Source organism: Numida meleagris, chromosome 1, assembly GCF_002078875.1.
Source record: "Numida meleagris isolate 19003 breed g44 Domestic line chromosome 1, NumMel1.0, whole genome shotgun sequence".
In the NCBI taxonomy this organism is placed as follows: Eukaryota; Metazoa; Chordata; class Aves; order Galliformes; family Numididae; genus Numida; species Numida meleagris.
In genome coordinates, this window is record NC_034409.1 from 45,243,483 (window position 1) to 45,268,237 (window position 24,755).

A 24,755-nucleotide genomic window follows, 5' to 3' on the forward strand; every position below is an offset into this window, starting at 1 on the left:
GAACTCAGCTAAGAATTCATCAGTCAGCACAGTGTTTCCTAAGTAATTCAAACAAATACTACTGTATTTAGCTCTGTCCTGTCTCTGATAGTAGCCAAAAAAAAATTATGGAAAACCTCTTTGATGCTTTGTGAACAATTAGAGAGCAAGTGGTTAACTGTCTTCTACCAATGAAGATGTTGAGAGGTGACAAAACTAAATGTGAAGCTGAAATAAAAAGAAAAAACAAATCAGCATTTGACAATACTTACTCTTCACTGTATACCCTTCCAGGAGCAGTCCACAATTTAGGCCCATCATCTTTCTGAAACAAATGCAATTTCCCAGAAAACAAATTGACTGCTCTGTCCTATCAACAGCCTTTTTTCCCACCCTGCCACCTCTGTCATCCTCTGGACTGCATATAGGCAAAAGAATAGCAATATTTGAATGGTTAGGCATTCAGAAATAAGGATTAGATTTAGGACGAGGTTTCCAAGAGCAGGACTAAAATCTGGTCCAGCCAATCCTGTACTAGTTTGGGGACTGGTCTTTGCAAAGGTCTACTTAGATACCTTCACATAATATGAACGCAAGGAACCAAAATCATAGCAGTAGATTTAAAGTACATTCAGAAGATTTCAATTAGGCAGCAGATGTGCCTGCTTCTGTGTTACACATAAATGTAAAGGCTGACAAGAATAGGGCACATAAGAATTATGGATGCTATGATGAATTCACAAGTACTCTAGTGCTAAGATCTGTCTGTGTTCAGAATTACTCAGCCAGCACATTTGCTAATACTAAAATCTGGTTGTAAATAATGTAGCCCAGGGATATATCACTACTATTCTTTCACAAAGGATGAACATTGTCTAGTCAGATCCAGCTGAATGAATCAAGACAAAAAAAAAAAAAAAAAAAAAAGGTTACTGGGGGGGGAGGAGGGTGGAGGCATTTCATCTACCCTTGCAGTTTATTATAGACTCGACTGAGATCTCTCTCACCAAACTTATCAGTATGAAAAGTATAAAAAGTATTGTAAATGGAATTAAGTTTAATAAAATGTATGGATCATGTTACCATTTGTAAATGGGCATTGATCCTGAAGCCACTTCCGTCTGACCTGATAAACAAATCCCCTAGAAACAAATCTACAAGAAGAAAAACTAGTTCCCTATACCAGCATTCGGGAAGGAGGCTTTAAGAGAGAAAACACTGTCTCTGCCGCTGAGCTTAACGTGTAATTTATCAAGCACTTGTTGAAAATATAATTGTACATGAAAAGGATACTACATTCTGGGAGCTGGTAAATCTTCACCTAGCTAGCTTGGTAAGTTTAATCATGTACACTAACTTTTCTGAATGCGTGTGAAATACTCCTGCATTTTTTTACACTGTATTTTCTTTACAAATATTTTGCTGCAAAAATATTTAAGAATTCATTGAGCTTCTCCTTAGAAATATATTTTTATTATATTTTTACTTCTATCTTTTAGGAGTGTTTTTTTTTCTTTTTAGTTTAAATACCTCTTTAATCTTTTCTGTTTCTACAGCAGAATTCTATTCACATGAGTACCTGGAAATTCCGCATCTAGTTGCAAAATTCTCCATGGGGAAGAGATGGTTATTTTTTTTAAAAAAAAAGCAAAGAGACTGCCTGTCCAAACAATGATCAGTCATTTTCCTTCATTATATAACCTAGATGTGATTGCACTTCACAAAACAAATCTCAAAGAATTGCAAAGCAATAAGCAAATCTCATGGCAATGCTATGCAATCGTATCTTGCTCAGAATTGGAAAATAGTAGCTGTTTCTTATTATTATCACTGATGATATACAGAGAATGTGATTTTTATGTCCACTTTAATGAGCGTATGGAGCAAATAGCCTGCATTTACGAAAGAATGTATAGATGCTAATATACTTGTGGCTATTCACTGTGGTGTGAATGAAGACACTTCCATCATAACGATATGTTACTGCTTCATGTAAACATTTGAAAGACTGTCTTCTACCTGCTGAAGAGTTTGTAAAAAGCAGCATTTTGAACTAGATAACCTGATGAAAGCATGTTTCTTATTACTTAAAAAATCAGTCTTATGGGACTACATAAGCACTCAAAATTCTATCTATAGCTTGAGCAAAAAGCCAATATACATGTGAATAAACTCATTCTAATAAATAATAAGTGTCCAAACCAGAAATTGTGAACAGCTTTAAGATTCCTCTTAGCAAAAGAAGCAGACAAATAACAGAAGCTGAAGAGGCTTAATAGTCACCAGTTACAAATTGAAATGCTAGTTCAGTTTTAGACAGACTAGTCATAAAAACATCTTAAAATAGAGCCTTGTGAGTCATAGAACATTATTTAACCATCAATCAAGAGATAAGGTACGCTGATAAACTGTTTTCTTCATTAGTTGATTACATGTACTTAATGTTTACAACAAAATACTTTTCCTGGTGAAAAGAATGATTAGACTCACCTTACATCAATGTTAAATTGTATTTGCATAAGCTTTCAGCAAGTAATTAGTATTTGTATGTAAACTATTTAGCAACCTGTAGAGTCCAGAGAGACAGTGACTTCAGTTTTATTCCATGTACAGCAGTTTCATTTTCATTTATTCATGGGGGAGCAACAACAGGAAATTAGGTGGCTGAAGCACCAAATGAACACAGTTCCCAAATACACAGCTAATCTTTATCATCTAATTAGTTCTGCTGACTGATGCTGACATTACTTGCACACTCATGATTAGCTGAAATACTTAAGTCCTAAAGCTGCTGAAATCCACATTTAAATTACAGGTGATAGTTTCTGTACTAGTGCACATATCTATGTTATTTTGTTTAGACTTTTTCAACTGACATATTCTCCCATATAAAAAATCATACAGCAAGATTCCAAGAACCTTTTCTGATCATGTTTCCTTGGTGCATGCAGCTATAAATCCTCATGCTGCCAATAAAGATGCAACAACCAAGTTCTGATTGTTCTCCAGACCTGGAGAAAGAAACCTGCATCAACGTGGATCTTCTAAACAAGGAAATTGAGCCTCATAAAGAAAATGGTGCTTTGTCTGGAAGCAGCAGTCCAGAAGACACCTTTAGTCTCTGTGGAACACAACCAGTATCAATTCATACGGACACCACTACACCGCCGGGTGACCACACTCGAAGACGAGGGTATACTGAGTCTTCACTTCTGAAGCTTCCTACGGAGGAGTGTACTGGGAGCCATCACACAGCCTTCCAGTTTGACCGGCATGCTCTGGCCAGAATTTCCACTTCTCCAACCTTAAGGCGTTTAAGGATGGCCTCTGCCTCACAGGCACTGACATTTCAGGACTCCTCTGATGCAGCTCAGCTGGGGAATCAAACAGAATACACAGGCTCTCTCCACCATATTTGTAAAACTCCACCCCGGTGCACTAAGTCTTCTTCACTGTCATTGCCTGCTTGTGTCTACACAAAACTACTGTATTCCAAAGCAAAGACAGAGACAACCTTAGCAGATCCAGAGTCTGCCAACCTCAGATTAAAGTTACTAAGCCAAGAAGATCCTCTCAGCAATGTCACTCCCAAGGAGATGCTCCAAAATTCTTGGCGAGCCAACTCTGCTACACTGCCCAGGAGATTCCCCCGCTTCAGCTGTGTGTCACAGGAGAGTATCCAGGTAAGCACAGTGGGATGACATCGCCTCCTTTTCAAGCTTATGTACTCAGAGTTGATTCATTGTGGCCTAATTCTTAACCTGAATTGCAAACCAGACCATATTTTATTGCTACAACAAACTAATTTCTACTCTCACCAGGAAGGGAGAATTTTCTTTCCAAATCAGAAAGAGAGCACAGTTACAGCTATCACTGACCAAGCTGGCCTTGCCCAACTCCAGTGTAAGGCCACTCCTTCCCACCTCTATACATTCACTCTGATGGGTCAGTATAACTGTCTGTGGGGCTATGAAAGAACAACACTAGATAATTTAACTAGAGTCTACTTGGGTTTAAGGAAGTTATTTTCCTTCCAAGGTCCATCAGCAGCATTATTCCTAAGCCAGTGCAGTTCTGTATTCTTTTTTACTATAAAGCATTAGTAGCCCCACAACAACCAAGAATGAAGTCACGCAACACAGTTGAACCTAAGGTTTGCTCCTACTAAAACAAATCTTAAGGTTTAAGAAAGCTCCCGTTCCCTTTCATTACTTCCACTTACCTAGTTCTGTCATTCATTGACCCCTCCATTGGTATATTCAGCTCCAAAAGCAAGCAGCCAATTCTATAATCTTTTCTGAAGAAAGAAACACTAGTGCAGTGAGTGCTAGAGTCAGTAAAGAAGCAAGGGAGGAGCTAACCCTCCACCTTTCTACTGTTCAGCTATGACCTATAGCTCTACTCTGAGGAGAACAGGAGAGGGACTGAGTAGGCCAGCTTTGCTATCAGATCTACTCTGAAAGAACCTGCATTACTTCCACAAGCAGTTAAATTAAAACACTTGCTTGACTCCAGCCTCACGCAAAGCACCTACACGTTTCACCGAACATCGATGGTGTCAAATAGGTGTAGCACTCTTTAATAACTGGTTAGTTTTGTGCCACACACCAAAGCTATTTTTCCCCCATCAAATATTGCAAATATTCTGAATATCAAGTGAGTTCTGCTCCTTTCTCCACAACCGTGGAAATAATAAGCTACCACCTAGGTTTTTCTAGTATATTTCTCTTAATGAATCAGTAGCTTTTTTTCACATCAGATTACTTGCTTTCTGACCAAGTAACAAAAATATCTCACTTTCTTTCAGAAGAGTGGATTGCCAATACAAAGGTATGCATGTATTTGTTTCATCTTACTCCAAGCTTCACTTCTGTATGTTTTTAATGAATCTGCTTCACTAAGATGAACTGAACAATGAGGCATATATGCACAACTCAACTTCAATTTGTAGATTTACTTCGAGAAATGTGTGTCACCAGCTTGTTAAACTAAACATTTTAATGAGATTTTCTTTCAAAGGCGGCCCCCTCCCTGTCATGTTAAGCAGTATTTTACACCGTATTTCGGTTGGATCATCTGAGAGCTCTGCACTAGGAGCTAGCTGCCAAACGGCCCTGCTGCTTGGATTAGCAGTGTCAAATTTCAACTTGAAGAATGTGAAACATCTCATAATCTTGAGTGGCATTCTTCAAAACGTTGTGGGAGGGAAAGGGGAGCAAAGAAGCCAGCAGAACAGCTCGATATTGTTCTCAGACATGAGCAAGGCAAACCGAAGGCTGCTGCTGGATGAAGGGATTGTTAATCCTACAAAATGAGAATACTCACATTTTATAAATTAGTATAGGCTTTTTCTGTCAAGTTAAGGTGCTGTGTGAATTGTGTCAAGATCTTACATCTATTATCAGAAACTAAAATCTTGATTAAAAGTCAGCCATGCTTTTTCCTTAACATGTTCAAACAATTATAAAAAAAAGGAAACGGAATTTATTTTCTCCCCAGAAGAAATAAGGAGGTAGTACTGCCATTAATAGCAATGCCTTTCCCACTGGTGGTTCACTTTACCACTCGATTCCCTTGGAGATTTCAGGTGTGGCATGCAGATGAGTCAAGTATGTTAAAAGCATTGGCACTCATGAGGAAGGCTGGTGGAAGATAAGCCTCACAACCAATAGAAGTGCACTGCTTTTTGTGCCATGATGGGTTTCACTTCCTAAGGCAGCAGATAACATCAGTTGAGTTTTATCTCCTCTTCATCCCAATACTGACTCATTTTTGAGGTTAGAACCTCTTCTAATGCTAGCAGTTTGCCAACAGGTTTGTGTTTCAAGTATATTTGTGTTTGGTACTGGGGGGTTGGTACGTATAGGTACGTATAGTCCATGAATAAGTATGTAATGCAGTTCCTTAGACAAAGTTTAACGGGTGCAAGCACACGTAATAATATGTTCACTGTAGAAGAGATCTCCTAGATTTTCTGAATTGTTGCAGTTTCCAACCTACTCTTCAGCCTTTTGAATTTACAGTAGAAAAGAGGAGAAGGAAATGGGGGTTGGGGAAAGACATCTTTGTGTCTCAGTATGAAAACAGGTTTTCTGCATCTATTTACAGGAATAGCCTGCTCTGATCCCACTCAAAACTATAATACATAAGCATAGCTCACTGATGGGATGAGGATTTGTGTGATTTGTATCAAACTAGGTGACAATTTGAAGAATATCAAGTGCAAATGGGTAAAACCAGGAGAATACTAAATCTTCAATGCCACTTGCCTGGCAGCTTCAGAGGGAACACAATATATGTCAGCAAGGATATTGCCTCTGGGCTTCCATCCAGACATTTTAAAAGCAAAGAAATCACACAGTGAACATTGTAAGCTTTGTTCCAGGGCCACTAGCAGGAAAGAATGGAAAAAAAAAGTTTGGATGATGTACCACAATTTCTAATTCTTGTTCTGACCTATACTGGAATGTGTGGAAATATAGAAAAAAAACACAGTTTTCTGCTTTTAACTTTTTTGTCAAGTTAAATTTGGTCCAAGGTCTGAGCAAGGGCTGTATTCAGCCCCTCCTTCATCCAAATCATTAGTTGACTTAACAGCTAATTTCTTATTATCACAGCCAGGGAAATCTGCTGAAATGTCAGATTATTCTGCCTGTCTAGAAGAACTTTGGGACAGCTGGCAACCCTCCTCCAACACCACCTCGTGTATCATTCAGGGTAAAAATATACTGCTGTCCTTCAGTGTTAATGAATCTCTCTTCTCTGCGCTTCCAGGCCATACTTTCAAAAGACATTCTTTAGGCGGAAGCGTTCATTTTAGGCAGCCTTCCCTCACACAGCTCTCATTAATGACTTTACATCTCTGTTATCATGCTGAACTGATGCTGATTAAAAATAATCAGCCAAAATAAACAAACAAAAGAACTAGAGGGGCAGCAGAGAGAAGTGTATGTGGTAGAGACAGAGTGAGATGCTGAGGTCAACACTACAGTAGAAAGAAATGTTCATAAAACAAAATCTTGAATTTCCTCTGAGCTCATTTTCTCCTTGTCCTGTACAGTATAATTCCTGCAGGCACCCTGCTAGGAAAGAGTCTTCTCAGAACCTGCTAGGATGCTCATTTTCAATGAGCTGAGATAGCTGGGCTCAGCTATCTTGAAGCACTTCTCTTTCAATATCTCATATGCCCATAAAGTATGTTGCAAACTCTTTAAAGCAGAGTGCAAATGACCTCCTCAGGCCATTTGGTTAGCAGTGTCATCACCTGACTACTATACCACTACCACGCCCACCCTAAAATGTTGACCTCATAGAATAGAATGGTTGGAGTTGGAAGGGACCTTTAAGATCACCTAGTTCCAACTCCCCTTCTGTAGGCAGGGATGTCTCCCACTAGACCAGGTTGCTCAAAGCCCCATCCAGCCTGGCCTTGAATGCCTCCAGGGTGGGGGCACCCCCATCCCTGAGGACCTCATCTATGTGGTATTCATTTATGGTGATTTAGATAGATGTCTGTCCTCAGGAATATCTAAAGAATATCTAAAGTTCTTATTAGGCTAAGGTCATGAACATGGCAGGACAGATCTCTAAAAAACAAATGAGCTGAAATTCTTCATGCCCTAGAAATAACCATACCCGGGATATTTATTTTTCCAGACCATGAGTTGCTTCAGTATCTTTAATAATTTTCCATCTCTTTGTAATACGAGCCTGTGACTGTATCTTGCTTCACAAAACAAATAAATTTTAAAGGAGGAATTATCACACAGATTATATCTCTCCTTGTGATCAAGTTCATCCCTAAAGTACTTTTTTTTCACTCAAGCCCTTCAGCACCCTGCCCTTATCAAGGAAATCAGGCACAAACAAAAAAATAAAATGGCAAACCTACAGGGTCTGCAGGTAACAAAAAGATGGTAAAACATTGCAGTTAGGAGTGTTTGAGTCTGTATGGATCACACAGCACCTCAGTACTTCAAATTCTCTACTAAAATTACTGAAAGCATTTAATGTATCTGATATGTCTACAGGCATCAGGCCAGATGATCACAGGCACTTGTATCTGTGCCTTCATCTGTGAAGGATGAGTACATAACTTAGGCACGTAAGTCATCAGTCACATTAGGCATGTCAGAATGCAAGGGTGTATTGTAGTTACACAGCCAAGTGTGATCCCACACCTCACAGGCTTGCATTCCTACATGAGAGCTTTGTTTATGCATCTGTGAAGCTCAAGGCCCTTTAGATCTAGGGAAGTAATACCTTACTCAGTTGCAATAAAACTCTGCTTCCCATTATTCATCCGCATAAGCAAGCAACCTCCTGCTTCACATACACCCTGAAGTTGTAGCCAGATACTTTGAAGATCAATACACTAGAAAAAATTTTTGTGTATGCAAGCTGAAATAAATCTCCTGAATTTCCTATTACAGGAATTACAACTTTCAGAATTATATTGTGTTATACTGCAGCATCTAGCTTGTATAATAATCCAGCTGTCCGAGAAATTACATAGTAGAATCACAAGTGGTTTCCTAATCATCTTAATACAATGGTTACCAAAACTTAAGGCTCCTTCCTCAGATACTTAGTGACTGACCCTCTGCAGTTTGCTTGCATCAGTCAATGGTAGACAGCACAACAGCAGCTGCAGACACCATTCACTTTGCAACCATATGATAACACCATTAGTTAGGTATTGGCATGAGTCAATAACAAAATGCAAGACGGTTTTAGATATGCATCAATAATTTCTGTATTTGAATGCAAGCAGCCTCTGGCACAAACACACTGCTGGATACAGAAGCATTCTGTCATTCCTCTTGATGGATCTACATCCTGGACAATGAACTCTGTTAGTAACAACAATAGTTGGAAAGAGTCATTGGTTTCAGATCAGCAGGCTGACTATGCCATATTATATTCAAAACACAAAATATTTGAATTAGCAGGAAAAAACTTAAAAACTTAGAGAGGATATGGCACAAACTAGCAAAATGGTTAAATATATTACAAAAAAATAAACTCTTTCATTGCTATACTGTCTTTTCTTGATGTCACCTGAGATATACGAAGCTCCAAAGTCAACACACGTCATTTAGGACCATGATGTTTAACTGCTCCTGTGGACTCCAATGCCAAAATTGTTCTGCAATCTTGCCCTGTTTTTTGCTTAACCTTAGAAGAACACAGGAATTTCCAGTATTTAAATTCCCATCGCCTCTCTTCTCAGGAAAGCTACGGCTATAAACACCTCATTCTTAGCAACACTGAGCAGTTGGAAAGGCAACAGAATATTTACTGCTTTGGAAGTTTTTTCTCATTTCTCCTTTAATACCTTATGCCATAGCCACTGTGATTCAGTTTTTAGCTCACTTCCTCCCCTATCAGCAAGGAACACTTCAGGAATTCGTTCCACTGCCACATGAGGAGAGATGACACGCATTGTTGTTGGGTCTCACAGATCAGCTGAGCGCAGGCGTAGCTCCGTGGTGGTGAGCTTGCCAGGACTCGAGGTGTTCCCTGGAGACCTCCTGGTGTCAGACAGTGCCTTGGACTACCTGGCCCACACAGCCCTGCTGCTAAATGCAGGTCAGACACAGGGTGGGCTTCATATATCCACACCCTGCAACAGCTATGACAAGCATGTGTGTGCATGGGGTGGGAGGGAGGGATGGAGGAAGGATCAGTGCAATAAAGTCTACTGTGCTCACTGTAAAATTCCCCTCAATTTAGGGTTTTTCCTGCATTTTATGGTTGAATGCAAAATATAAGAGGTAGTTGAGGAAGGTGGGACAGACTGCCTCCACACTACCCAGCAGCAACCAAGGCCCAGGCCAGGATTTCCATCTGTAATCAGTTGAGTTACAAATGCCTACCTGGACAGCTTCAGATGGAGGAAGGGGAGTGGCCGGTGCTACCTTTTCTATCAGTGCTCCAATCACAAAGACAGCAGACCCAACTCATGGCCACAGGTTATTCATGAGACCTTCCAACACTGAAATGTAGACCTGCAAGTAATTTCCTTAAATATCCATTGTGTAATTATGAGAGCTGCTCTGAAAGTAATGACTCCTATTTTATTATGTTGGCCCATGACATCAGAGGCTGATGATGGTGGTATGGCAGTAGAGGTTGAGTCTTCCCACCAATATTCTGTTACATGTTGTTGCCATGTGACAGATGGCAGCAAAAGGACTGGCTGACAAAATGGCATCTGACATGAAAGTGTGTATGAAGCAAAGGTGTGTCACTGAATCCGTCCATGAGGAAAAAAAGGCACTTATTGCTGAACATTTATGGAAACCAGACAGTAGATGTCACACTGAGGCGATGAGTGGTGCATTTCAGCAGTGGCCACAGTGGGTCACCTCCACTGCTGCAGATTTCTACAAGCACAGCATGCAGGCTCTAGTTCCTTGCCGGTTAAAATGCACAGCTAATGGAGGTGACTATGTTGAAAAATAGTATTTTGTAGCTGAGAACTGGCCCCACCAAATAGTATTATTGTGCTATTTTTATCTGTTGTAGTTTCCATGAAAATAAATAAAAAGGCATTACTTTCAGAGCAACCTACGTAGTATAGGGTACAGTGTGATTACCTGAAACTGGAAGATACTGGTGATCAAAATTTTCCACAAAAATGTAATAAGTATGGTCATGAACAGGACTTTCACAAAAGCAAATAAGGCAGCCATTCCATGCTTAAGGTCTTCAAAATCTAAAAGGAGAGGATTTCAACTGCAATTCCTAGTCAAACACAAGCCTGAAGAGATCATGAATTCAGAAAAGCTTTCCATATTTCTTGTTGAATATATATAGGCATCTCTAAGCCCGCATCAGTGCATTCCTACATCTGGATTCCCTGCTTTCACTGTTCCTCAGTGAGGATCGTGAATTACAGCCTGCACCATTGTGCTACCCCCATGACTGCTCTGAGGCCTGGGGATATTAGGATTGTTTATTCGTGGGAGTTTTCCAGCTGTCATTCCATGGGCATGACTTTTCACATGGATATTCCTACTCCTGAAGAGACCAATCTGTACAATGATATTTACAGCAATATTATTAGATTCATATAAAGTGTCATTAAGTACCTGCATGGACCCAAGATACCACTGAAGAGTAGATATATGCTCTTCAAATTCTTCTATTCTTCTTTTTTCCTTCAAAACAATAGGTATCTTTAAGAATTGACCTGAATTATGATGCATTTTCCCATGTTAAGAATTGGCAGTCACACATGGATCATCTGCAGAAAGTGGGAGTGTACAGCATCATCCAAGATCCCATCACAGATAGACATCTCAAAAACCTTAATGGGTTTAAAGCCTGGTGCACAAAGTGTCTAAACATAAGTGTTACATTTGAGCCAAGTAGAGTGTGGTATATTGGGCTTCACTGCAGGGAGGGAGGTGGGGGAATACATAGCTAAAAATAAAACTGTTATTTATTTGTCTCTTTACTTACATCACATTTGTTTTACCCATTAGAATCCAAAAAGCCAAGGTGGCCCTTTGCCAAAAGAGGAGTTGTGAGTATTTCACCACGTTCTTTAGCTTGCACTCACCTTGCCTTTTCACACAACTAACCCAGGTGAAAAAGAGTTTATTTTTGTCACTGCCCATGAGGGGAGGCAGCCAGCAGGTGAGCTGAACAAGGAAGTCTCAGCTCCCCCCCAGGACTGAGCACTCTCTTGGTCATTCATCTGCAGTGAAGGTAGGGTGGTTCCAGCAGCGCAGCCTCTGCACGTGATTAGACAACAAGTACCCTTGCCTCCCAGCCCAGCAGGGTGGCAGGAGGAGAGATCCCCACCACACAGCACCAGGGGGACAGAGCAGGGCACAAAGGCACATTTCTCACAGGAGTTGTTGTTTGAGGACTTTAGCTGCAAACGCCCAAGGCAGCTCCCAGCTACCAAAGCATGGTAAGGGAGCACAAGGTGTCTGTGTTGGGCTCTACTGCAAGTAGTGCCAGCTGGGGCCATGGCTCTGCATCTCACCCAGCCAAGCAGCATCCCTAGGAGGCTGCTTCCAGGGCTCGAAAGTCACAGCCTTGCTTCAAACGCACTGTAATGTATTTTCCACATGCTAACCCTGACCTTCCTTTGCCTGGCATGGAAAGGACCTAAGCTTCACCTTTGCAAGTAGCGTTTAGATGCTTCCTTAGGCTTTTGCTGTCCTCACGTGTTCCCTGATGCTAACCATCACGTTTCATTTAATTTCGTTTCCTAAAACATTCCCTTTTCTTCTCCACTTATGAAAGTTTTCACTGACAATGGGATCTCAATGCCTTCTCAAAATCATTTACATGTGCCTTGATAACTTTCCACACCAAAAGATACAATTGTGAACATTCCCTTTCCAATAAATTTCTATATTTTATTCCCTAAATCTCTACTAACGAAGAGTTTGTGCAAGTAAACAAACTGCTTGGATTAGCATGTATAAGAGTTACCATTTTGGTAGCATTTATATAGAATTTCAGGGAGAATAGCCTAAAATTCAGTTTTGAAGTTCAGCAAAATATGTGAAATTTGCAATAAGATACACATAATATTTAAGTGTTTTCTGATATTGTCAAAGAGTATAAAATTTTATTTATATAAATGTATTTTTGGTGCATTGGTTAAGTGTGTTTTGTTATTGTTCCTGCTCCACTGCAAGCTAACTTGCAGAACTAAGAGAATTGTGAATTTCAAATACCATATAAATATATAGTATATACTTACAGTATATATTTATATACTATACAATCAAATGTGTGTATTTCAAGATTAGCCTGAGTTCAGTGCCTAAAATTCAAACAGAAGGACATGAAGTATGAGGACATAGTTCCAGACAGCAGATAAAACTTAGTCAACCACCTCATAAGCGTAAACTCACAGCACTAAATTTGGGTTCATAAATATTGCTTTAACTTTTTTACTTCGCACTGCCGGCCTAAAAAGTAAAGCCAAACCAAAAGCAATTATTTTCATTTCATTATCCCTCAAGAAAAAATCCTCTAGCTCCTTAAGCTCTGTAAAAAATACTTTTACAAACATTACTATACAGCTGACCAGAGGATTTTTTCAATTCAAAGCTCAATTTTTTAAAAATAATTAAACAAAAATTCACGCAATATTTGTATAACTAAGATGGAAGGAAGAAGATTTCAAATCTGAGTTTTGTTGTTTCATACTTCTGTCTGTGCTGAAGGAAATGAAAAATGTTATTTGTTCTGCATTGTGGTGGTAGCCCATTGTCTGTTGCCATACCAATGGCTTGCCCTGCCAAAGACCATTTTGTTGCATAAACAAGACCTTACACACCCACACCTCTAAGGCACCTACACACACCACCCATGGCTACAGCTAAAACTGCCATCTTTGTCTTGCCTCTGTGTAGGAGAGCACAAAGATACAAGAAAATCACTTGGTTAAGGGCACACTCCTTATGGATCATGGCAAGGTTACTGAGTTGAGTAAGCTTCTTATTAGTATTCTAAACACTGTATGAATTAGGGTGTTGGTTTTTTTTGTCATTAAACAGAGTAAAGACAAACAGAAGCAAGCATCTGATCTGGAACACTGTCTTTCAACCATTAAGGTCATAGACTGCGACACGTATGAGTTTTGCTGCTTCAAGGTATCAAAATATTCAGTATACTGTACCAAGAAAGCTATCTATTAAAATCTTAAGGATGAAAACAAAAGTTTTATCCCCAAGTCAACATTTTTCAGTACATTAATCTGGATATGAATCCCATCTGCAAAACTGACGCATAAACAGAGGTATAGATTAATAGTTTGAAGTGGAGGAGGGGAGTAATGTGAGTGTCAAACAAAGCAGGCAACAGCCTTCACAGCCACTCAGATTTTGCTGTGCTGCTCTGCTGTGGGAAGGTACCTTCCTCTGAGAGAGGCAGCAAGACAACCCACCCGCTTACAAGCCGACAACCCAGTTGCCACCTCACCCTTTTGCTTCTCATAGCAAACTGTTATACTTGGGTCTCCTCATACTTGTTTGTTGAGGACTCCTATCAGCATCTAACTTACATGTGAGCATCTGACTTGGGAGCAGGTCAGTCAGCTGATGGCAGCCACCCCAGGACCACACAAAATGGTATCCGAGTACCTCTGAAGACCAAGCCCTCTGGTATCTTGGTTTTTCATCTAAAAACTCAGAGGCCATCATAAATCCCTGCTTTCCAGCACCATAACAAATTAAATTCATTAACATCTGCAAGCTGCCCACTGTTTTTTTGATATAGCATCCTACAACAAAGTATCATTTTGTGCCATCTTTAAATTCAGCATGTTCATGTTATGACTATTTTGCAGGAGAACCTCAGGGAGTTCTTTAAGCTTTTTAAAGGACACCTTAAGCTTTCAGCGTAAGAACCACTCATACTGGCAGCAGAACTCTTTACATGGGCAGAGAGATCATAGACTCTTCTCATTTGGTCTGAAACAGTTGATGCAAGTTGGTTATTCTCTCTTCCTCCTCAATCAACAGAGTAAATCTTGGCACGAATTTATAAAGGCTCAACAAACTGAGCAGAAAGACATCAACAGCCAACTGCAAGTGAAAAAGGAGGAAGCAGTGTGGGAACTTTTCACAAGTGAATGCACTTACTTTCTGGATCATTTGCTGGTTCTCAAGATGGTAACTTCAGATTTCAATTCTCAAAAATGATTAAACATTATTTGCCCTGTTGGCAGTACAGAAGACATGAAGCCATCTGTAACCTCTCATATGGTGTCGACAGGGCTCTTGCTTTTTCTCCCACTTGTCTTCCCTGCTTTTCCTGTTTCCCTTTGGTTTTTGCTTTTTTCTTAATCTTCTTGATGGAATCTCTTTCTCTGGACATCACTTTCAGTGCTTCACAAATACATTATGATTGCAGATTCTTCCAGTAATTTTGGGTGATATTTCACTACTCCTCTCACTAACTCTGAACTGAAGCCACCCTCCAACTGACTCTACTGGATATTTCTCTACCACAAGTCTATAAAATACTCTTGGTTTAACTTCATACATATCTGTGATTAGATTTTCCTTAGTAGAGCATAAAAACAGCAAATCTGTAGTTCTGATCTTATCAGAAAAGAAGCAAACCAACAGTTCTCCTCCCCAAAACTCCAGATTGGCTCCATCCTGGTGAATTTTAAAAGCTATTCAATATGGACAAGAATAGAACAGCTACTACTAAGAATAGTAACAGCATGTTATATTTGTATTTATCACACATCATAAATTAGTATAACTATTTTAAAGGATGGATGCTTCCCTATAACTCTTCCTGTCTTTTTTCTCTTATTCTGCACGGACCATCTCAATTTTATTATTAGTTTAAGGAAAAACAGAAAAGATTAGTGAAGCGCGTTCCATGTTGCTGAATATTTAGTCAAGGCAGCGCAAGAAGAATTGCAAGGTAAAGGGAATAAACAGAGGAGTGGGCTGAATTCCTTCTCCTTCGCAGAATAGAAAGAGACAGAAAAGGGAACAACAGCTACAACTGGATGGAAGTGTCCTTCCTTCTAGGCTTTGTTTAGAGATGTGAGAAGATTTTTAAAAACAAATAAAGCAGGTGAATCCTAGAAAAACCATTTCACTAATTTTAATGAATCTCTGTAGGGAACTTCAGGATCGCAGTAAATCCCTTTTAAGCTCTCAGGTCTGCTGCTTGTGGCAACTAGGGAATTATGCAAGGCCGAGCAAACACTTGCCAGCAATTCAGTCTCAGCACCTGAGTGATGAGGGTTTTTTTCATTAATGCTTTTCACACACACACTAAAAATTCCAGTTGGTAATCTACATTTCTTAAGCCTTTTTCAGCTCTAGGTCAGATTCGGCACAGCTCCAAGATCCCTGTCAGAGCTTAGATAATGCACCATCTTAAACAGCCAGCAAATATAAAGGCAATTTTCACTCAGTACAGGTTAATAGAACAACCCAAAGAGATGTAAAACCTGCACAAGCACTTTACTTATGCTATCAACAACTTTTCCATACTGACTCCCAACACCTTGTGCAGCATGGGTTAGGAAGGAAAGCATTTTAAAAAGCTGCAGAAATCTGTAACTCTGCAAACTGTTACACCACTCATTTTTCCACACATATCTCCAGTAGGCTCAGTGGCCCTGTTCAAACAGAGAACATAGCAAGGACATTGCTACTTCTGCAATAGCTGCAGGGAGAGCCCAGAGCCATCACTCGTACCCCGCCCCTTGCACAAACCCCTGCATTTAGCATTCTGGCAGGTCATGAAAAGTTTCTCATAGCATCATCTTCTGCCCACCCCAAAATCAAATGATCATTTCAGAATTACAGCGCACGTTCTTTTCATGAAAATAGCGTTATACATGTAAGTAAGCACAACCGCTGAATAACATGGATTTGTTTTTGTTTTTAAAGATATTTATGAACACTCTAAAATACCTCCAGAGTAATGAATTTCTCTTGGATGTGGATTTATGGAGACTTTTTGCAAACTTAGAGGAATTAAATAAGGTGAGTAAAAAATAAAAATTAAAACAATGCAAGTTGTACTGAAATCAGAAACCAGCCAGCCTAATAAAAGTTGATGAGGAGCCAACACTAAGGTTTCTATTCAGATTCAACACATGCAATTGAAAATGAGTTCAAATAATTAGTCTTTCTGTCATTTGTTTGGTATTCCAATGAGGGTGGTCTGCTTTTATTACTACAAATTCTCCAGCAAAAGATGATGGAGAGCTCATTCAACAGTTGTTTCTGATGTAAACAGGAGTTTGAGTTTCTCAAAGACAAAGTCTTTTTAACAGGATTTGTGAACTTAGACACCAACTACACAATCTTTACTGCAAAATTAATAACAGCAAAGTAACTTCAGTAACAAGCGTCCTTTTTCAAACAGATGGACTTAGTTATCTATTAAGCCACTCTGATTGATAGAGCGAGGAAAAACAAAATGACAACCACCCTTCTGCTGCCAGGGTTTCCCCTCTGCGGATGGAGGACTATGCCCAACACAGAGCTAATGCTCTGCATCCACGTGCTACTCACCCCTAAGCTTCCAGGAGGACTGGGAAGATGAGGCTTGGCTGCAATATGCTCTGGCTCTTTGCTACTTGTGGCCACTTGCATGGAGATCATTTCCAGCTCCTGAAAGTTAAAGCAGACCATAAATCCAGAATAGCTTTTACATAGCTTTAGAAGTAACGTAGAAGTTTTCCTTGACTTTTAGGGGACTACAAAAGAAAACCCAACAAACACATTACTCTTAACAGCAAAGTGAATGTTGGAAGGGGCTCTTCAGCTTCAGAAGTTGAATGACTTTGGTCAGACAGTCTCACAATGACTCATAACCATATCATACACCCTAAATAAATTTCCTACTTCAAGTTCTGTCTCTTATTGTTACACTCTTGCCTTAACCATTGTCTCACTTTTTTTTTTTTTTTTTCCAAAACAAGAAGAGCAGAAAAGCTTTTCAGAGCAGAGACAATTAACCAGAGCTCAAACACATAAGCACATCTTTGCTCAGTGGTAGGTCACGCACCAGATGGACATGTTCGGAGATACAAGGAAAGATATTTCAGTTGATGAGTTTTGCCTCGTGCTTGTTGTGAGCTAAGATCATGAAAATCATCTAGCTACTAGAATTCAGTTGATATGTCCTTTCTGATCCCTTTCATTCTTACGTAAATAAGGAAATTATGTCTATAGTTGCATGCAATTTAGGAAACAAATAATACTTTGAGTTTGGTTGGAGCTTCGTTGTGACTTAAGAGAATGATCTTTAATACATTGTCCATTTTTTCTCATTTTGTTTTCATTATTAACAAGAAATTATCATTTACTGTGCATACTTGTTTACATAAGAGTGGGCAAATGTAGAAAAAAAGTAGTTACTCTCAATGCCTTCTATACCTTTTCTCATGCAGTTTACTGCATGCATTTCTTCTTGACAGCAGGCTGACTCCATGAAAAAGTGCGTGCTTTAAAAGGTGCAAAATGAGCCCTTGTTAAAATGAAATAAACATTGTCCCATAAGCAGCCGTGCCCCCAAACAAGGCAGGGCATGCAGCTACAACAGCAGTTCATAGCAGTATCACAGTGGGTGGTGATGTTCCCTTCTGGTCATGGGGAAATATTAGGTAATGCAACAACATGAGAAAGTTTTTCAGAACTACATCTGAAGAAAATGACAAGGTTCATAAAGACCTGGCAAAACCTTCAAACACATCTGATGGTCCTTATCGGGTTAGGACTGCTATATGCTAACCATGGGCAATACAGCGTTTGAGCCTCTGTCAGCGTGCTGAACCTGTATAATTCTTTCTTTATGATCGAACAAAACTTTGGCCCAAAGCTCAGCCTGGTTTTGAATTTGGGAGCAAACACTTTCGGAGGCAAGCAGAGGTTAGGAACAGGCTTTCACCCACATCTGACTGACAGTGTTGGCATCCTTGGAACATTTAAAGTTAACTTGCAGGGAATTTGGGGTTTTCAAAGGCAGTTCCTACATTTTAAAGCATTTTATAGAATTTTCCTGCATCTCCTAGAGCACAGAACAAACTCAAACTATGAAACATGATTTCTTCTTCAAATGAGTGTGGAGGCTTCAATTGTCACAGCTGTCACACACAATGTTTTCCAGTAGATATCATTCACCCATTGTGATTTTCCATGTTGATTCATGTCCAATACAGCTGTTACCATAAAGCAAGTTTAAATGGAATAATCATAATCCTGTTTCAAAGCTTTTGTCACGTGGTATTATCATGATGTAACTGGGTATTTGTATAGATTTATTTTATCTTCTGACTAATTAAAACACTTGGTGTAATTTTCTGAAGCTAATCCTGGAAACATCGGGGAAATAAGTGTCAGGCCTGAAGACTCTGAAGAGGCCAAGAATGAGAAGTAAAGTTGTTTTAAACTTAGGAAGCTCAGTCATGCTAATTTCTCTTTTTTTTTTTTTTCCCTGTTACTTAGATAAGTCTCAGCTTTGTGGAAAATTTTTTTGAAACTGTGAAAGAACATGTCAGTGAGTCAGGATCACTTACAAATTTCATCTCCGTACTCAGAAAGGTAACATAATTAGAAGTATTCTTGTTTAACCTCAGCAGGTCCTTGCAACAGATCATTTATCACAGTATGCAGGTGCCTTAAAGCAGTCAAGTCAGTCAAAGACATGCCAGCTGTCACAGGCAGCTTGGTCTTAGCCTCAAGTACCTCCCACCAGTAGGACATTTTTGTTCATGGACGTGTTTGAGGCGGTCATGGAAAGCTGCTCTGTACATGGAACAAAGCATGGAAAGATTTTCCCTTCCTGAGGAACCATGGCCCAGACCTTGAGCAGACTTTGTCACCAACAGAACCAAGCTTCTCCCACTGTCGGAGAGGTTTCCCTAAAGCCAGACACTGGCCCAGTCTCTAGATGTAGCCTGCCTCCTTCCAATCCATCATGTAGATCCTTACTTTACTCCACGGACCACATCCACAAATGTATTTAAATGAATACATAAGAGCCCAGTGGGATATATACGCACTTTGGTCTGTGTCTGCTAAGTGCAAGGCAGGAACAGACCCAGCTATCTTGCTACTGCCAAAACATTCAGGTAATAGACAAGAGAGTGAGAACAATATTCAGGGGCTCTCTCACAAGCATTCTATTTCCCGCACAACTTCCTTATGGCCAAACAGCAGGTAATAATTAATTCAGACAGGAAAACATCATGTTTATGACTGTGATAACCAGACTTGAACTTATCGTAGCGGTAGAGACCAATAGAAAGCTTCTGGGAAGACCCTACCTCATGGTTAGGATTTTAAAAAGGCAAAGAGAGTCTAGAGCTGGGCTTCTTACCCCCATTTCCTCCAACTTCAAGTGTTCCAGTCCCAGAAAAAATAAGTTTTATCACTGATGTCATTCAGTGTTTCTAAAAGCTATTTAACATACTTGGACATAAAGTGACATGTTATGTGAGGCCACATAAATCTCTCGCGCAGCTTCTACATCAATTTCACATCCTTTATTTCTAAATAGAACAAAGTCTAAAACTGCTTCATCCCTCTGCAGAGCCACTAGAACTGGGCTCCCATTCACTGTTTGAGCCCCCCCCCCCCTTTTTTTTTTTAGTACTGTACAACTCACCCTTCACTCTTAACTTCTCCCTCTCCCTCTTCCACTCTCTCCCTAGGTACAAGGCAATCTCAGGTAAAACCCACATTACAAAACTAAAAGCATTGTTCCTCCTTTTGTCATCACATTTTTCTTTCTTGATGAGCTTTCAAGCCTCTTCTGCAGTTTTTCCAGGGTGACCTCTGCCAGACACACCAGATTTATTGCCTCAATTATACCTCCGCTGTCTTCTACTTGGAAAAGCTGAGACAGAGAGAAGATTTTGGCATCTACCTGAAGGTAAAGTGATGGTTTTGTTCTTGTTATCTCCAGCCTTCCTGTCTTTTGACAGGATTTTATCAGCAGACCAGAAAAGTTCACTAGAAGCAAAACTGTGTAGACAGCATTTTACGTAAATATTTGAGCTACCGAGAATAATCATGGATATGAACTCATCCTTTAGAGTATACCTTTCCCTTTGTCCATATTTGTAATTTAGAACAGGCCAGAGTAGGAAGTAGCCAAAAGAAAAAAAAAAAAAAAATGGCTGCATTTCTACAGGCAGACAACATGTACTGCCAGCCTTAAGCATTCATGTGTTCTGCATATAATCCCTTGACACGCTGACCTACATTTTAACCAGGGAAGCCCATGACTCAGTGAGGAGGATGTCAGCGAGGGGCTGGAGGGCCTCAGGGGGAAGTGTTCAGTGGCATCACACACACGCATAGACTCATACTGGTGGGCTGGGAGGGTCAGGGCTGAGGATGGCTCATGGAAATTAATAACACTGACATTGCACCTGTTATCCACAGACGGCCTGGTCTTCCTCACACCAGCAGTGATGTATACCGACCTCACAGCCAGAGAAGAGTATCACGACTTCCTTCTCTGTAAGGGAAAGGGTACATCACACAGGCCAAAAAAGAGGAGACAGAAAGCCAGGAGCACATCAGTGCATTCACATGGCTTGGAAGCCTGCAGTGAATCAGCAGGGTGGGTTTTGGCCAGGCTGTGACAAGAAGGCTGGGCTGTTTTCCTTGCTCAAGAGAATCTATTAATCTACACCCCCCTCAGAGAGGAAGCTGCATCCTGGACAGTACAGCAAGCAACCAGTGCAGTGGCAGCATTTACAGAGAGTTTAAAAAATAGAACAGGTTCTGTCTCTGCCTGAAAGCAGTAACTGCATACAGGGTAGTTGCAGCCTTTACATCGCTCTTGCCCTCAGTAAGAAGTTTGTCTTTAATTAGCCCATCTAATTACAGCAGACGATGCAGAAAGGTGCGTTTGACCTCTTTGCCAGAGAGCAAATGGAGGCCTAAGAAAGGTGCTCTTTGTCTCCAGCAGTGGTGTGAGCAGAAGAAGCAGTGCAGGAGGCTGCACCTGCCGGAGCTGCTGGTGGCTCCTCTGCACCGCCTGACCCGCTATCCCCTCCTCCTGAACAACATCTGGAAGAGGAGCACGGACAAAACAGAGAAAGATTCTATCTGGTCACTTAAAGAGAAGGTGGAAAAGTCCATACGTAAGTAGCTATGGTTAAGTAAAAAATATGCAGTTAGCAATTACCAAGTTATCTGGTCTTTTTGTGCTTGAGGCTGATCTCCATGCAGAGATGCAGGGAGGAAGTGCATGCCTTTCCACAATCCTGAGTCCTTCCTCATTCTGTAGCAAATGATGGGTGCCACCCCTGGCCCCTGTGAGCAAGGTCACAGGACTCCCACATCAGTGACTCACTTGTGTTGGCTCCAAGTCATCTGCAGCGACATGGAAACAATTAAGAGCAGATCACAAATTGGAGCAAATCAAGAAAAATCCCAAACAAAGAAGCCTTTGAGTTGGATTTATGTCTGAAGAGGATTTGTTGGGGCTAATCCTTAATAGGATAAAATACCACTCACAAGGGGGATATTATGCCAGTGACCTTTTGCTAAATGACAGGGTCCTACCAAGAAAAGCAGCAGATGAGCCATCAGAGCTACAGCTTTTCCCTAGTTATTGTAGAAAAAGAAAGGATTGGTCCAGGAAGCTTTTTTTTTTTTTTTTATGGATTCTGTTCTAAGAAATTTATCAATTCAGTCTTGTTCAGGAAGCCATGAACAAAGCTGTAAGTACCTTATGATCACACGTCCATCAGCAGACAGTTTTATTCTCTAAAGGCATCTCGAAGAATAGAGACCACAAAATTAAATATAAGACAGCACATCACCAAGATGCCCATCTGGCCAACCTCAGCTGGCAGAGGCACAGGCCAGTACTGCATTCCACCAGCAGCACTCTGCGCCCAGGGCCACCTCAAGCCGCCCACCATTTGGGCAGTGGGGCAAGCAGGCAGGGCCATAGCAGGCCAGGGTGCTGCTCACCCCAGGGAGCAGTAGCATAGGCAGCCAGGGTGCAGCATGTGTCTCCAGTTGGGGACTCTCAGCCCATCTTTGGGCTTGTCCCTGTTCTTGCTGAGGTTGTAGAAGAAGGCAGTCAGCCGTCAGAGGCCTTTTCCAGTCTTTGCTCTAGAAAAATAAGGTGGGGTTTTTTTGTCACTAAATAGTGGAGCTCTGCTGGGGGGAAAGAAATGTGGAAAGAAATATGGATATGGCCCCACAGTGCCATGGGATATCTAGGGAATTTTTTTTGGCAACAACAACAGAAGTCCTTCCAATGTTTAGGATTTGGTTACATTACCCCTTAGGTTACCTCTAAGGAAACCAAAGACAAGAGCTGTTCAGCCTCTTTATTCACAGACCTGACAAAGATCTGCCATAATTTGTTGATGAGTAAGCCAGTGACACAAGGAACAGCATCAGTTCCAGAATTCTTTTTCGAGTGCATACGTGCACTGCCTGAAACAACTCTTTACAACATAATTCAACACGAAATCTTTGAAGTTAAATTGCAGGTCCACTGAAGTTTCTCCCACAACAGCCCTCAATCAGAAAAACTGAAATCTCCATTTTTCACATACTGAGGCACCCCCATTCTAGTTAAATACTTCAGCCACTCCTGGCACTGCTTCTCCTTAAAAGGCACTCATTAATTTCAACAGCCTTTTGATCATACTGTACTTAATGAAAATTATTTTTCCTCTCACCACTTCAGATAGTTCAGAAAGGCAGAATTTTTTCAAGAACTTTCTAAGGCAATCATTTAAATGAGTTTTATACGATCCCCCCATTTGCTAAGTCAGATTAATGGATAGCACTTTCGCATTCAGCAGTGAATTTTGGCCTGTTTGAGAGCATAGTTTGATACTCTGCTGACCTAAGAAAAGTTTAGTCACTGACTCCAGTGAGGCCAGGACTCCATCCTTTGACTTCTACTAGAGATAATCAGTATTCATCACCTTCAAGAAAGCAGTCTATTTTTTGCCAGCCTTGGCAGTAACTGGTGCTTTACATATTTCAGGGGATCTGGAAGGTAAAGTCAAGTGGTTGGACAATTTTCAGAAATTCAGGCAGCTCCATGAGGTCATAATTTGGCCTCAGGTCTGGGATCGTGACAAGAGATTCTTTGTCCCAGAGGTAAGCAGAATTTTTAAAGGCATTTTTCCTTGGGGAAGGTTTCATTTCCAATCTATAATGTGGTCTAAAGGCAGCTGGTTGTCTGTACTCTGGTTGCTGTGGGGGGCTCTACCCCAGCAGGAGCAGCCACAGCCTGAGCACACAAATGCTGTAGGTAAACACCCAGGCTGCGCACAGTCCCCTGGATGGCAGCATGGATTGCTCTCTGTTAACATCCCAGAGAGTATGATGGGATGAGCCAGGAGGAATCTCCTGCATTTGCTTTTAGGGAGCAGAATGAAATGGGATAGATATAACCATTAATGCATTTTTTAAGCAGCAGAGCAAATAGGAAATATTTACATCTTCCACTCTTCATGGATGCCAATTTCCTATTTCTTATTTAAATATCATTTGAAAAATTACCCATCATCCCTGGAAACACATGCACCTTTCTTTTGTGGTTGCTCCCTCACCCAGACAAACAGAATTTAAACAGCTTTATGGTAATATCATCAGGCGAGTCTCACCTCGAGGATTACGTCTATTCACACGCAGAGCTGCAAAAACCATAACACTTACTCCAGAAAAGAAAAAGAAACAGCTTAACATTTCAAAAGCTTAAACACATTTAAGCAATAGCACTGCTGAAGAAACACAGCCATGCTCATTTACTAGCCGCATGGTGTATTTAGCCTGATACAGTAGTACGCGTGGTCTCCATTTAACTGCTGGGTGCCTCCCAGTTCGTAATCGGATATGTGAGATCGCCCATTCTCTCTTTCTTTCTCTTTTTGGTGTAAGTGTTTGAAACAAAGCTTGAGAGAGAACAGCAGTGAAAACATTTTGTCTTCAGCAAGCAGACTTCTTCTTCACGACGGGAGGCTGACACTGGCAGGTAACGTCCCTATGTCCTGGTATTAGGAGTTGGCTTTGTGAAATTATACTTTGTTATGGCAGCCCAGAATGAATTCTAAGATAGTATTTGGGCAGCTGCAGGATAGAATAAGCAAGCATCTTGTCAGAGGGAGCCTGAGAAATAGCCAGACTGCCAAAGGGATGAGTAATGCTCATGATTGCTTATCATCACATCTGGACATTCAATCTGCCAGGTGCTCAGGAAGTCAGCTTGACTTGCCTATGCCTGTCACTCAGAGGGAGAGTTACACTGTCAGGTTCAAGAATGTGGAA

At 40.6% G+C, this 24,755-nt stretch overlaps 1 protein-coding gene and 1 long non-coding RNA gene across 11 annotated transcripts in view; one reads left to right on the top strand and one right to left on the bottom strand.

Annotated features, from left to right (window-relative positions):
- The window catches only part of LOC110392306, a 58,277-nt gene that overhangs the window by 22,353 nt on the left and 11,169 nt on the right, over positions 1-24,755 (bottom strand). Inside the window, exon 2 of the long non-coding RNA XR_002434310.1 lies at positions 17,010-17,108. This is a non-coding gene — a long non-coding RNA (uncharacterized LOC110392306). The remainder of the gene's footprint in view (positions 1-17,009; positions 17,109-24,755) is intronic.
- The window catches only part of PLEKHG7 (pleckstrin homology and RhoGEF domain containing G7), a 34,775-nt gene continuing 11,089 nt past the window's right edge, over positions 1,070-24,755 (top strand). Inside the window, exons 1-13 of one of the 10 annotated variants that reach the window (XM_021413391.1) lie at positions 1,070-1,312; positions 2,884-3,662; positions 4,787-4,809; positions 9,443-9,570; positions 11,472-11,512; positions 13,512-13,607; positions 14,478-14,627; positions 16,380-16,475; positions 18,945-19,040; positions 20,260-20,373; positions 21,418-21,595; positions 23,470-23,585; positions 24,369-24,462. In XM_021413391.1, the coding sequence (XP_021269066.1) occupies positions 2,943-3,662; positions 4,787-4,809; positions 9,443-9,570; positions 11,472-11,512; positions 13,512-13,607; positions 14,478-14,627; positions 16,380-16,475; positions 18,945-19,040; positions 20,260-20,373; positions 21,418-21,595; positions 23,470-23,585; positions 24,369-24,462 (1,852 nt within the window). In that variant the 5' untranslated portion in view covers positions 1,070-1,312; positions 2,884-2,942. The remainder of the gene's footprint in view (positions 1,313-2,883; positions 3,663-4,786; positions 4,810-9,442; positions 9,571-11,471; positions 11,513-13,511; positions 13,608-14,477; positions 14,628-16,379; positions 16,476-18,944; positions 19,041-20,259; positions 20,374-21,417; positions 21,596-23,469; positions 23,586-24,368; positions 24,463-24,755) is intronic. The other 9 variants (XM_021412576.1, XM_021414194.1, XM_021415029.1 and 6 more) reach the window with 9 other exon arrangements.